This window comes from Sinocyclocheilus anshuiensis, unplaced genomic scaffold (genome assembly GCF_001515605.1).
Source record: "Sinocyclocheilus anshuiensis isolate Anshui unplaced genomic scaffold, SAMN03320099.WGS_v1.1 scaffold738, whole genome shotgun sequence".
NCBI classification, from domain to species: Eukaryota; Metazoa; Chordata; class Actinopteri; order Cypriniformes; family Cyprinidae; genus Sinocyclocheilus; species Sinocyclocheilus anshuiensis.
In genome coordinates this window covers 301,472-315,932 of record NW_015542364.1, presented here as the reverse complement: position 1 = coordinate 315,932, position 14,461 = coordinate 301,472, and the positions used below count along the sequence as shown (strand labels likewise).

General features: G+C 40.1%; 2 protein-coding genes across 5 annotated transcripts in view; both read left to right on the top strand.

Annotated features, from left to right (window-relative positions):
* LOC107692017 (adenomatous polyposis coli protein-like) overlaps window positions 1-10,898 on the top strand; it is a 47,070-nt gene extending 36,172 nt beyond the window's left edge. For all 4 annotated transcript variants that reach the window (XM_016490888.1, XM_016490889.1, XM_016490891.1 and 1 more), the window contains 8 exons: window positions 751-849; window positions 956-1,334; window positions 2,385-2,480; window positions 2,596-2,735; window positions 2,822-2,899; window positions 3,046-3,162; window positions 3,252-3,466; window positions 3,558-10,898. In XM_016490888.1, coding sequence (XP_016346374.1) covers window positions 751-849; window positions 956-1,334; window positions 2,385-2,480; window positions 2,596-2,735; window positions 2,822-2,899; window positions 3,046-3,162; window positions 3,252-3,466; window positions 3,558-9,924 — 7,491 coding nt within the window. In that variant the 3' untranslated portion in view covers window positions 9,925-10,898. The remainder of the gene's footprint in view (window positions 1-750; window positions 850-955; window positions 1,335-2,384; window positions 2,481-2,595; window positions 2,736-2,821; window positions 2,900-3,045; window positions 3,163-3,251; window positions 3,467-3,557) is intronic.
* A 768-nt stretch (window positions 10,899-11,666) lies between these two features.
* LOC107692022 (C3a anaphylatoxin chemotactic receptor-like) lies at window positions 11,667-13,124 on the top strand. Its single transcript, XM_016490901.1, has 2 exons — window positions 11,667-11,693; window positions 11,886-13,124. The coding sequence occupies exon 2, from the start codon at window positions 11,925-11,927 to the stop codon at window positions 12,963-12,965; it is 1,041 nt and encodes a 346-aa protein (XP_016346387.1). The 5' UTR covers window positions 11,667-11,693; window positions 11,886-11,924; the 3' UTR covers window positions 12,966-13,124.
* The last annotated feature ends 1,337 nt before the right edge of the window (window positions 13,125-14,461 follow it).

Genomic DNA, 14,461 nt, shown 5'->3' with positions numbered 1-14,461 from the left:
TAAATATTAAATATATATTTTTATACTCAATATATATATATATATATATATATATATATATATATATAATTTAAAATATAATAATAATAATAGACTTAAATGTAAATATATTTTATTTAAATGTATTCATTTTATTTGAATTTATACATTTATTTTTAAACTGATAAATGTAAATGCAATTTATAAATTTGAATATAAATGTATTATATTATATTAAATATAAATATTCAAATACTTCCTATACATAATATCTGCATTCAAAAGACTGCATGATGGATATGCTGAAGATATGTTTGTGTCATTTTTGGGGGTGATTAATATATATACATTGTAAATGTAAATAAAAAGATTTTACTATTATGACTTTAAAAGGTATTTGATTAGGCTTGTTGAAGACCTGCATGTTTATTGTTTGTAAATAAAATTTGTAAATTTAAATAATAATGTACTTGAATTATATTTATATTTAAATATAAATTTAAATATACATTTTCACATATTTACCTATTGACTTTTTGTAGGGTGTATCATATACAACAAAAAAATAAATAGATTTGACCGTTTTAATTTTAAAAGATGTTTGATTAGGTTTGCCGAAGACCTGCGTGTTTATTGTTTGTAAATGTGAATAAAATTAGAAAATTTAAATATAAATGTATTTGAAATGATCATTATATATAAATATAAATGTTCACATAGTTACCTATTGAATTTTTGTTGGAATCTGCCTTATATGTTTTTGTGTGTCAGGGCTCAAGTTCTCGGGTGGATCATGACGCCGCCAGTGAGATGAGCAGTGCTGGAAGTTACTCCGTTCCACGCCGACTGACCAGCCATTTGGGCACTAAGGTTAACTAGTACTAGATTCTCAATGCTAAAATGACTTGCTGTGACGATTGAAAGCATCATGCATCAAGCAGCATGCATCACTTTAATCAAGTCTGCATATGCTTAGGTGGAAATGGTGTACTCGCTGCTGTCCATGCTAGGCACCCATGATAAAGACGACATGTCTCGCACCCTCCTGGCCATGTCGAGCTCTCAGGACAGCTGCATCGCCATGCGTCAATCCGGCTGCCTGCCGCTGCTCATCCAGCTCCTCCACGGCAACGACAAGGACTCCGTGTTGCTTGGAAATTCCCGCGGCAGCAAAGAGGCCCGGGCGAGGGCCAGTGCCGCCCTGCATAACATTATCCACTCGCAGCCCGATGACAAGCGCGGCCGGCGGGAGATCCGGGTGCTCCACCTGCTGGAGCAGATCAGGGCTTACTGCGAGACCTGCTGGGAGTGGCAGGAAAGCCATGAGCGAGGCGTGGACCAGGACAAGAACCCAAGTGAGACCCAATATATCTCGCGCTGATGTATGTTAGGTGTCAGGAATAGCACAGAGGGATGGGACATGGTATCCTTGCGGTACCATTATTTTTAGTTGTAGTTACTGTGTGGATTAATAGAAGTGTTTTCTCATCCTTGTGTTGGTTTCAAAACTCACTGACAGTATTTTAAATGGACAATTTTTTGTATTTAGTTTTTTACTTAATTTTGTGTAAATTTATAGTAGAATATGTGTTCTTTTAATTTCAGTGCATACTTTTTGTGCACATTTAGCTGTCATTAAAGTACATATAGTATTTATTAATATTTTGAATTATCTTTTTATATTTTAAATATATATTTTATATAATTTTCATTTTATTTTTGATTTTATGTGCTTTTGTCATGTAATATTTCTTTTTAGCTTTGTTTTATTTTTATATTTGCAGTTTTAGTTTTATTAATTTTATGTGCTTTTGTCACTTTACTTTTTATACTAGTTAATATTTATTATTTATTTATATAGTATATATATATATATATATATATATATATATTTCTAAGAATTTATTTTGATTTTTAGTAATTTTAGTACTTAAACTTATTTCAGTTAGTTGCATTTTTTAGTTTAACATTTTTAAGTTGACGTTTTGCATATAATATTTGTTTTATTCTATTTCAGCTTTATTTCAGTTAACAACATGATATTTAAAAATAATATTTCAGTTTTAGTCTATAGTCATTTTAAGTACATAACAACCCTGTTATGTGTATATCAACATAAATTAGGCAGTGAATCTGATGCATCTGCATTAGCCATTTAAAAGTCAACCACAGTAATATACTGGCCTATATGTCCCTAATATATTGCTGTAGTAAATGCAATGCAATGCTTTTTTATTCTATCCCATATACTACAAACTTTTTATTAATTTATAAATGTGATTCATTTGAAATGCTTTGATGGGAAGGAGCTTAATGGATGACTTAACTCTTCTAAGTGGGTTGACGCGTAATCAATATATGTGGAGCTGTACAACCTCATTAACATACTTATGCCTTCACTGCAGTGCCTTCACCAGTCGAGCATCAGATTTGCCCAGCGGTTTGTGTTCTCATGAAACTTTCCTTTGATGAAGAGCACAGGCATGCGATGAATGAGCTTGGTAGGTTTTCCAAAATTATAAATGAAACTTGTCCTTCTGTTTGTTCTTGTTAGACATTGAAAAACCTCAAATGTAAATCTCATTGGCTGAATATTTCAATGCATTGTTTATGCAGGTGGTCTTCAGGCGATTGGGGAGCTGCTGCAGGTAGACTGTGAGATTTACGGTCTTACCAATGATCACTACAGTGTTACACTAAGACGATATGCGGGAATGGCTTTAACTAATCTAACCTTTGGAGATGTAGCCAACAAGGTGTGTTATTTCTCTTATCATTGTCTCTCATCATTTCCATTTAGTGTTTATTATTGCATTTAATTACTTTCTGGTTTTGCCCGCAGGCTACACTTTGCTCAATGAAAGGTTGCATGAGGGCCATGGTAGCTCAACTAAAGTCAGAGAGTGAGGACCTGCAGCAGGTATAATTGTTTGGGAATTCATGTCATAATTTGAATATTTAAATAATTTAAAAAACAAAACATAGTATATGCATAGTCATGCACGGCACCAAAAGGAAAGACATTAATCTTAAGTTACTGTACTAAGAAGCTCTATACTGTTTTAGGTTATTGCCAGTGTTTTGAGGAACCTCTCATGGCGAGCTGATGTGAACAGTAAGAAGATCTTGCGAGAAGTTGGCAGTGTTAGAGCCCTGATGGAGTGTGCCTTAGAAGTTCAGAAGGTGAGGAGTCTCTGAAACTCTTTAATAATTTCTGTATGAATGCAAACGAACTGTTCAGTCATTAAGGAACTGGTCTTCTTATCTTACAGGAATCCACATTAAAAAGTGTCTTGAGTGCCCTTTGGAATTTATCAGCACATTGCACTGAAAACAAAGCTGATATCTGTACTGTTCCTGGAGCGTTGGCATTTTTAGTGAGCACTCTAACATACAGAAGCCAAACCAACACCCTTGCCATAATAGAAAGTGGTGGTGGCATCTTGAGAAACGTGTCAAGCCTAATTGCCACAAATGAGGAGCACAGGTAGAATATGCTTTCTAAAAGCTGCATACACTCACATATTTTTAATATGTCCACATGGCAGCAAACCTTTTCCTCTTTTTGTTTATTTCAGGCAAATGTTAAGGGAAAACAGCTGTCTTCAGACTCTTCTTCAGCACCTTAAATCACACAGTCTGACGATAGTGAGCAATGCCTGTGGGACGCTGTGGAACCTGTCTGCTCGGAACGCAAAAGATCAAGAGGCATTATGGGATATGGGTGCAGTCAGCATGCTGAAGAACCTCATACACTCCAAGCACAAGATGATAGCTATGGGAAGTGCCGCTGCTTTGAGAAACCTCATGGCGAATCGGCCTGCCAAGTATAAGGATGCCAACATCATGTCTCCTGGATCCAGTCTACCGTCTCTGCATGTAAGAAAACAGAAAGCACTAATTGAAGAACTAGATGCACAGCACCTCTCTGAAACCTTCGATAACATTGACAACCTGAGCCCGAAAGCCTCCCAACGGCCCAAGCCAAGACATAAGCATAACGTCTACGGCGATTATGATGGTGTCTGTCGATCAGATGGCTATAACCCCAATGGAGTTGGAGTTCGATCACCTTATATGAACACTCCAGTGCTCTCAAGCCCATCATCTCGAGACAACAGAGGAAATGGAGAAAGCATCCGAGCTGAGAGGGACAGAAGTCTAGATCGAGAGCGAAGGGGTTTCCATTCCGATGTGGAGGCTGCCAAGCGAATGGTGCAGATTCCCACGACTGCAGCTCAAATTGCGGTTGTTATGGAGGAAGTGCAGAGCATGCACTTAAGTATGGATGATAGAACCGCAGGATCCACACCGGACCCTCACGTTGTGCAAGACGACATGATCCGACGCCAAACTGCTGTTCATGGTCACCAAAATATGTACAGCTACAGCAAAACTGACCCTTCGGGCAGACCATGCCCAATGCCCAAACTGGAGTACAGAGCTTCTAATGACAGTCTGAATAGTGTCAACAGCACTGATGGCTATGGAAAGAGAGGTCAAATGAAGCCCTCAGTGGATTCCTATTCAGAAGATGATGAAGGAAAATGCTGTGTCTACAGAAAATATCCTGCAGATCTTGCCCATAAAATACACAATGCGAATCACATGGAAGATGACAATGGCGATCTGGATACACCTATTAACTACAGCTTGAAGTATTCTGATGAACAGCTCAACTCTGGTCGACAAAGCCCAAGCCAGAATGAAAGGTGGGCAAGGCCGAAGCTCCTTGATGATGAAATGAAACGGCCAGATCAGAAACCACAGAGATCGCAAAGCCCAGGATACCCCATGTACACTGAAGCCAGCAGTGAAGGAGAAGATAAGCTAAAAAAGTACCAGCCAAGGTTTGTTCAACAGGATCTGCCTGGATTTAGGTCAAGGGGCTCAAATGAACAAATTAACAGTGGGTCAAGTCATGGACTTAACAAAAAGATCTCTCAGACTATCTGCACTGTTGATGATTATGCCGACGACAAACCAACAAACTACAGTGAGCTTTATTCAGAAGAAGAGCAGCTTGATGAGCAAACTCCAAACTACAGCATGAAATACAATGAGGATCATCATGTAGAACAGCCTATTGATTACAGCTTGAAGTACTCTGATGCTTCCTCCAAGAAGGAAATGTTTAGACATTCAAAGCCATCTTCTACCCAAGGTTCTGTCAAAGACCATTTAAGCCAAGCTAGTTCCTCCTCTGTGGCTTCTTTAAAGAACCAGGGTAGGCAAAAGCAGCTCCATCCTTCGTCTACTCAAAGCAGAGCAGGACCAACGAGAGCAGTTCAGAAGAACCCAGCATGCAAGGCTCCCACGATAAATCAAGAAACATTACAGACGTATTGTGTGGAGGACACGCCCATTTGTTTCTCACGTGGTAGCTCTTTATCATCATTGTCCTCCGAGGAAGATGAAATGGAGAGCTGCAAGCGTAATGTCAACTCGGCCAATAACTACCCAACTCTACCTATATCAGAAAAAGAATCCACTAGTAACATTGCATCTGACCAACGCACATCTGAGAGCCAATCATCAGGCCATTATGTTCGCATCAAGCCTCCACGACATCACTTGGGACATGGAGATGCTTCCAGGCATCACAAAACAGTGGAATTTTCATCAGGTGCCAAATCACCATCCAAAAGTGGTGCCCAGACACCCAAAAGTCCCCCTGAACATTATGTACAAGAGACTCCGCTCATGTTCAGCAGATGCACGTCTGTCAGCTCCCTTGACAGTTTTGAGAGTCATTCCATTGCAAGTTCTGTGCAGAGTGAGCCATGCAGTGGGATGGTAAGTGGGATTATCAGTCCGAGTGATCTGCCTGATAGCCCAGGACAAACAATGCCGCCAAGTCGCAGCAAGACACCACCACCTCCACCACCACGAACCACGTCAGTGAAACAAAAAGTTACTGTGCCACCCCATTCTGAAAAACGTGATTTGGCTCCAAGACATGCAGTTGTAAGTGCTGCTGTACAGAAAGTGCAGGTTTTACCAGATAATGATACTCTTTTACATTTTGCCACAGAAAGCACTCCAGATGGCTTCTCTTGTGCTTCGAGTCTTAGTGCACTAAGTTTAGATGAGCCCTTTATTCAGAAAGATGTTGAGCTGAAGATAATGCCCCCAGTTCATGAGGATGACCAATGCAATGAAACAGAGCTTGAGAAAGAAGACATTCAAGAGCCCAAGGTTCAAGAGAAACCACCATCAACAATTGAACCTAGAAAAGACATCTTGGATGACTCGGATGATGATGATGACATAGAGATTCTAGAGGCTTGTATTAACTCAGCAATGCCAACAAAATCATCAAGAAAACCAAAAAAGCAATCGCCCTCAAGCACCTCTAGAATACCCCCACCCGTGTCTCGCAAGCCAAGTCAGCTCCCAGTTTATAAATTGTTGCCACCACAAAACCGAGGACAGCAGCAGAAGCATGTTGCCCTCACACACTGTGAGGATATGCCCCGGGTGTACTGTGTGGAGGGAACACCCATTAACTTTTCCACAGCAACGTCTCTCAGTGACCTCACAATTGATTCACCCCCGAATGAACTGGCGGGTATTGAAAGTTCAGCTCCCCATGCAAAAACATCTGGTCAAAGACGAGACACTCTGCCAGAGGGGAAAAGTGCAGAGGCTAAAGATACAGGTTTATCACCTCCCATTCAGTCTGCCCTGGCTGAGAACGAAGGGGACGATATTCTTGCAGAGTGTATAAATTCGGCAATGCCCAAAGGCAAAATTCACAAGCCATTTAGAGTGCAGAAGATGCCTGAACAGGCTCAGCATCCATCCACCGCCACTGGCAACCTAGTTCAGCAAGACTTGGAAAAGAAAAAGCCAACTTCTCCTGTAAAACCTATGCCACAAAGCAGTGAGTACAGAGCAAGGATGCTCAAACGGCCAGAGGCTCCTAATAGCTTGTCAGAAGCAGCATCATATCCAGATAAAAACAAAGAAACAGAAAAGCAAGAGCCCAAAATTGTCACAAGAGAGTTTGCTGATAAGCTTGCTAATCCCGAGGTGAGAACGCGTCCTGGGTTTGCCTTTGATTCTCCGCATCATTACACACCAATCGAGGGCACACCTTATTGCTTCTCTCGCAATGATTCACTGAGTTCGCTTGACTTTGAGGATGATGATCTCGACTTGTCTAAAGAAAAAGCTGAGCTGCGAAAAGATAAAGAACAAAGAAAAGTTCCCCCTTTGAAGTGCAGTGTAGAACAGCCAGTAAACACCAACAGAGTATCGGCATTTCAGACAGCTCCAACAAAACCCATTCAAAAACCAGGAGGTTTTCCACAAGCACCCAAAGAAAATACAGTTGCAGTGTGTGATGAGAAGCAGAAGTTTTCCATTGAAGACACGCCTGTATGTTTTTCAAGAAACTCATCCCTTAGCTCATTAAGTGACATTGACCAAGAAAACAACAACAAAGATTGCTCACACAAAGACAATGCAACTCAGATGGAAGCGCCCAGGCCACAAGCCTCTGGTTATGCACCAAAGGCCTTTCACGTTGAGGACACCCCTGTGTGCTTCTCTAGAAATAGTTCCCTTAGCTCTCTCAGTATTGATTCTGAAGATGACCTTCTCCAAGAATGCATCAGTTCTGCAATGCCAAAGAAAAAGAAACAGCCACCAAGAAGTAAGACTGAGGAACCAGGGGTTAAGGAAGAAAAGAGCATGTTGGCTGGTGGTATTTTAGCAGAGGAACCAGATCTTATATTAGATCTCACAGACACACATAGCCCTATTTCAGAGCAAGCCTTATCGCCAGACTCTGAATCATTTGATTGGAAAGCCATTCAAGAGGGTGCAAATTCTATAGTTAGCAGTCTTCATCAGGCTGCAGCAAGTCTCTCCAGACAAGGTTCCTCTGATTCAGACTCTATTCTGTCTCTCAAATCAGGCATTTCCATTGGATCACCCTTCCACCTTCCTTTAAATCAGGAGGACAATAAGCCTGCTACAAATAAAGGGCCAAGAATACTTAAACCTAGTGAGAAAAGCACTTTAGAGTCCAAAAAGAAAGAGGAAGAAACTAAGAGCCTGAAAGGAGGAAAGAAAGTGTATAAAAGTCTAATCACAGGAAAGCCCCGACCCAGTCTTGAAAGCATGTCCTCTCAGCACAGACAAGCTCAAGCTCCTGTGATCTCCAGAGGGAGGACAATGATTCATGTACCTGGTGTGAGGAGCAGCTCTCCTAGCACCAGTCCGGTACCGAAAAAGCCCCCTCCACGTGGCCAAATGTCAAAACCACCATCTCAAGCACCTGGTCCTGGAAACTCTCCAAGAACCATGAAAATCCCAACAAGTTCTGAACCTAGTCCTGCCAGGGACCCAGCATCATCTCAAGGAGGGTCAAGTAAAGGTTCCTCTCGATCTGGGTCTAGAGACTCCACACCTTCTAGACCAGTTCAGCAATCTCTAACAAGGCCCATGCAGTCCCCTGGTTGTGCCTCAGTTTCACCTGGTAGGAATGGTTTGAGCCCATCCAACAAATTATCTCAGCTGCCTCGCACTACCTCCCCCGGTGCTTCTTCAACAAAATCTTCAGGATCCGGACGCATGGCTTACACTTCTCCGGGGAGGCAACTGGGCCAGCAAACACCAACGAAGCAGAGTGGCTTGCATAGAAGTACCAGTGGAATTCCTAGAAGTGAATCTGCCTCAAAAAGTCTAAGCCAGTGCGGAGCCTCAGGTCCTTCAAAGAAGGCAGAGTTGTCTAGAATGTCATCTACCAAATCCAGTGGGAGTGAGTCTGACCGGTCCGAGAAGCCTGGACTTGTTCGTCAGTCAACATTTATCAAAGAAGCCCCTAGTCCAACACTAAAAAGGAAATTAGAGGAGTCTGCCTCTTTCGAGTCCTTGTCCCCTTCGTCTACAAGCCAGTCACAGACTCCAGTATCTAGTCCATCTTTACCGGATATGTCCCTTAGTCTTCCCTGCCAGGGAAGTGGTTGGAGAAAGTCTCCTCATGGTCAGAACACTGCAGAGAATGGTGATTCTAAGTCACTCCGAAGGCATGACATCTCCCGATCCCATTCAGAAAGCCCTTCCAGGCTCCCAATCAACAGGACGGGGACATGGAAAAGGGAGCACAGCAAACATTCATCATCTCTCCCAAGAGTAGGCACTTGGAAAAGAACCGGCAGCAGCTCTTCCATTCTTTCTGCTTCGTCTGAGTCCAGTGAAAAGGGTAGAAGCGAGGACGAGCGGCAGCCCGCTAATCCTCCTAAAAAATCAGGCAAAGAGGGGGGCCTGGAACGCAAAGGAACATGGAGGAAAACAAAAGAGAGCGAAAGCTCATATGCACCTTCTATGACCTTAGACTTACCAGATCCAACTGGTGATGCTGCTCATTCATTGGGTGCTGCTATGTCCAAGACAGAAGATGTCTGGGTGAGAATTGAAGACTGTCCCATAAACAATCCAAGGTCTAGTAAATCACCCACAGCAAACACACCTCCCGTTATCGACAGTCAGTTAAGCAAAGGGCTACCTTGTGACAGGGACTCAAGCGAATCACACTCAAAACAGCCACTAGCAAGTGAGAATGCAGCTATGGGCCACCTGGGTTCAGAAACAAATCTGAATTTACTCAGGAGTAGCGAGTCTCTTGATAAAAAAGTCACCGATATCAAGCCTGCTCCAAGTAACCCAAACATTGGCACAGAGGTCCATGAATTCCCAGTTGCTGAACGCACACCGTTTAGCTCAACTAACTCCAGCAAACACAGCTCCCCTAGTGGTGCTGTGGCTGCTAGGGTAAGTCCTTTTAATTACACACCAAGCCCCAGAAAAAGTAGTGCTGACAGCACAACTCCAAGACCATCCCAGATCCCAACACCTATTACAAACAATGCAAAAAAGAGAGACACTAAAGGAGACACGACTGAAAGTGGGTCTTACATTGTCACTTCTGTCTAAGTTTGGACTTGCTCATAAACCTTTATGGTGACAGCCAGAAAACACTCATTACAGACTCTGGCCTTGTTTATAATTTGCTTTGTGCTTTTGTGGAGAAACCTCTGTGGAGGCCACTTTCTTAGAACTTATTGTTGTTGCACCGTGTATTAAGAAACTTATTCTTGCTGATTAATTGCTGTTTAAGCTAATGTTGGTTTCAAATCCAGAGAAGCAGCAGTAGGGAGGCGAAGATGTTTGACAATTTGTACTGTACAGATTTGATTATGTATATATTTAATTTAACCACACATCAGATTCCTGTATTTACCTTGACTTGACAAGAATATTGACTAATGGTGGACTATTTGGGATGCTGTTCAACTTCTGGTGGAATTCAATACTAATGCAGTTTTTTTTTTTTTTAGAACAAACTGTAAACCTGTATTAATTAAAATGTTAAACTCATTCTTACTGTTGCATATTGTATGTTACATAATGAATTTTCTCCTTGCATGATCCGATTCAGTGGTATAGTATTTCCTATAAAGATAAACATTTCTGTGGACATTTGACCTGTACTGATAGCTGTAGTGTAACATTTTACACTTTTGTGTGTGCGCTTTTGAAAGCAAGGAATAATCCTCAAAACTGTTGAATGATGTTGATGGTTGACATAGATTATATAAAAAAAACATAGTTCCATTGCTCTGCTGTTTGTGTATAGTTGTTGCCAGATGAGCCGGGTGTCTTTTCAATGAAACAATAGTCTTGGAAGGACTGAAGTAATGTTTGATAATTAAATTATTGCTGTAGGTTTTGGTGTTGGTACCTTTTTAAAAGCTAATTTGCTTCCCCTTTTATTTAGTACTTAAGCACATAATTAGATTCAACTTGTTTTGCCAAAACCATGGTGTAAATAATCACATTTTATTTGAGGTTTTTCATTTTTATTTTTCTCATGCAATAAAGTGGGCAAATCAATGTTTACAAAATATTTACAATAAAAAAATATGAAATTACTCAAATTGTATCATTTTTGTGGCTATGGCCTGCTTATTATAGACCTCTTATTAATTTTACGCATCTGTTAATCTGGAAAAAAAAAAGTAATCCCAATAAATTGTGGTCTCACATTTTTTTTGGGGCTTCTTTTTTTTTCTTCAGGAAGAAGAGAAAAAAACAAAAGACTTCTCTAAATTGAGTTAAAGAATTTTAAACTCCTTGGTCATTTAATGTAAACCAATTACTTATCCAATTTAGTAAGGCAAATAAATATCTAAATTCCTTCATGCTTCACATACAGTCAGTTCTCAGGAATGCAGTGCTCGCTAACAGTCAAGACTGTTATCAGCTATCATTTTGTAAATGCACGCAGACACGTTATGATGCTACTGCCATATATAGTACATTTAGTACATAGAGTACACAGTTTATTTGAGGGCTGTCTGATGGTTGCACCCTTTTTTCACAGCAATGATAAGCAGGCAAATAAGCACTGGTCATGTTACTTTTGCACTTGTACCAAGTTGTGGGTATGGTCTCACAGAATGTGAGATTGCATGATCAAAAGTTTTCCCAGAACTCCTTCAGTTTGTGCTACAAGAACAGCATTCTAGACTGAATACTGAAAATGGTATTTTGTTCTAAAGGAAATCTATTCATGCAATCACCATAAGAGTTCTTTGTAGTGGTTTCATGAAATCAGTAGGACTTCCTCCCATTTCCTGTGGTTCCGCCTTAAAGTGGCAAGCGGTGCAAGTATTGCCTGTTAGTACAGAGCAGCTGGTGAGGTGAGTACAAGACATTTCTGTAAAACTCAAGTGCGATTCAAACCATGTGAACATTCACTTAAGTGAATACATTTAAATATTTAATTAAAATGTATAGTTTGATTATTTCGTTTTTATGCTTATTTTCCTCATAAAATAGATAAAAGCATCTGCAAAGTGAAAAATGATTGATAATATGTGATACATTTACAGGACAAACGGAGCATTTTGGACAGCAGCAACTCAAGCAAAATGAACCAGACATTTTCAGACGATTACATCAATGAATCCTCAAGTGGATATGATTGTCCGTGGTGTTTTAATGAAAGTGAGACAGACCCTGTGTCTCCAGAGGTGAAAGAGTCCATGAGGATACTTTCTCTGGTCATCTACTGCCTGACGTTTCTCCTCGGAGTTCCCGGAAACATGTTTGTTGTGTACATTGCTGGAATGAAGATGAAGAGGACGGTTAATACAATATGGTTTCTCAATCTAGCGACTGCAGACCTCCTGTGCTGCCTTTCCATACCCTTCAGTGTGGCGGAGATCCTCCTTGAGCATCACTGGCCGTATGGATCCGTCATGTGCAAGATTCTCCCCTCTGTTATAGTCATCAACATGTTTGCCAGCGTTTTCACCTTGAACTTGATTAGTCTGGATCGGTTTGCTCAGGTGATCACTCCGGTTTGGGCTCAGAATCATCGTAATTTGTTGATTGCGCGACTGTCCTGTGCAACGGCCTGGCTCTTGGCTTTGTCGCTCAGCTTGCCTTTTATGTTATTAAGGCAAATTTTCACGTATGAGGAGTTTAACATCACACTTTGCACTTTTCATGCTGATGAAGAAGGTCATTCCAACCGTGCAACATCTGGAAGGTTAAGCATCATCAGATTTGTGTTTGGCTTTTTGGTTCCTCTCGTATGCATCACAACATGCTACGGATTCATCGCACGGAAGTTAGGCAGGAGTCATTTTCACTCTGGACGAGCGTTTCGCATCATGTTGGCTGTAATCGTGGCCTTTTTTCTCTGCTGGCTGCCGTATCACATAGTAGATTTGATAATAATGTACGGAGAGAACTCGAGTTCCTCTGTGGCTTTGGCAGTGGATCCGTTGGCCGTCTCTTTGGCGTATGTCAACAGCTGTCTGAACCCCATTCTGTATGTTTTCATGGGGCAGGATTTCAAAAGTAAGGTTAAACTTTCTCTAAGACGTGTTTTTGAAAGAGCTTTCTCTGAGGAGGGAACACAAGCGTCACGATCCACACAGTCGCAACAAATGCACTCAGTGTAGTGAAGATATCAACTCATTTATACTGAGTTCAGGTCATTTTTCTATGCCAAACCTATGCACTTTCAAACAAGACTTGTTCCACTTGCTTTAATATTTACTTTTTTTTTTTTTGCATTAACCTCCGAGTAATTTTCTAGACCAAATGCTCCTGTGAACTATCTTGACAAAAATATTTCTTTTAAAAACGGAAACTTCAGAAATGCAAAACAGCTTACTTTAGCACTTTTAGGAAGTGTCCATTCTGGTTTGTTCTGTCAGGAAGTTATGAAATTCATTAAGTGCATCTAAAATGATATGTGAAAAAACTTCTGCAATAAAACATAGATATGATATTGTTTTATGTTACAATAAGTCATTCCTAAACCTTAAGCAATGCTCAATCAATTTTTGTTGCCTTTTGTAGCGATTTTTATTTGAATTAACAGGGTTTTTGTGAACTAGTTCATGACAAAGCGATTTCTTGTTTAGAAGAAAGCTTGTTTCGAAAGCTCAAAAGCAGATTGCAGTTTGTAATACTGATGCCATTTTTAGGCAGATGCTGTACATTTTGAGGAAGTCAATGGTGTGTCTTTTGATGGGATGTGGTCCACAGGCTGAACGCTCATCGTGATTAAAAATACATGTACATGAATATAGTGTCTTGAATACAATAGACTAGAATAGCTGCTAATGCTATACTATTACTGTGTGTGTAAAGTCAATCCAGATTTTCATATTTTACTGATTATGACATTGTCTTCGATCATTTTATAGTTTTGCTATAATATTGTTTTCACTTTACTGTTGTTTCATGATCATTACAAATTCAAAATGACACTTAATTTGGACAAAAAGTTTATTCAGTATTATATTTGAGCTTTATGGAATACTTGATTTTGATTAGTCTGTGGTGTCATTCTTTAGCCAAATATTTAACAAGGTCAAACTGTAGGCTATAACTGATCGTTGTCTCAGTCAAATGTTTTATTTTCCTACACAGCCTTTCAAATGTCTCTCATATCACTCCACACTCTCTCTTCTCACACAATAAAACTATAGCCTATTTAAACCCAAATCATATTTTATGTCATTTCATTTCGTTAGTTTATTTGTAAGTAGTTATGTAATTGTCCTGGTTACCCTTTTGGTGAAAATGACTGATTGACTTTACATTGTCTCTCATTTCTTAAAATAAAAGGCCTACTTTCACTTTAATGTCTGTTGTATTAATAGTAGAATAGTTTCCTCTACAATCAAGTGAAGTATAAATTGAGCTTAAAGGGATAGTTCATTACATCTTGGATGCCCTGGGGGTAAGCAGATAAACATCACATTTCCTTTTTGGATGAACTATCCCTTTAAATGATCCTTACGAAAGTTAACCATGGTTAAACGTGGTTTTGTAGTAAAACCATGGTTAATTTTCGTAAGGGAAAACCTGTACTATTCGTGATTTTGTCCTGCACATAGGTAACCTAATTTGATGTTGATGTTGATGTTGATGTTATGTCTGTCAT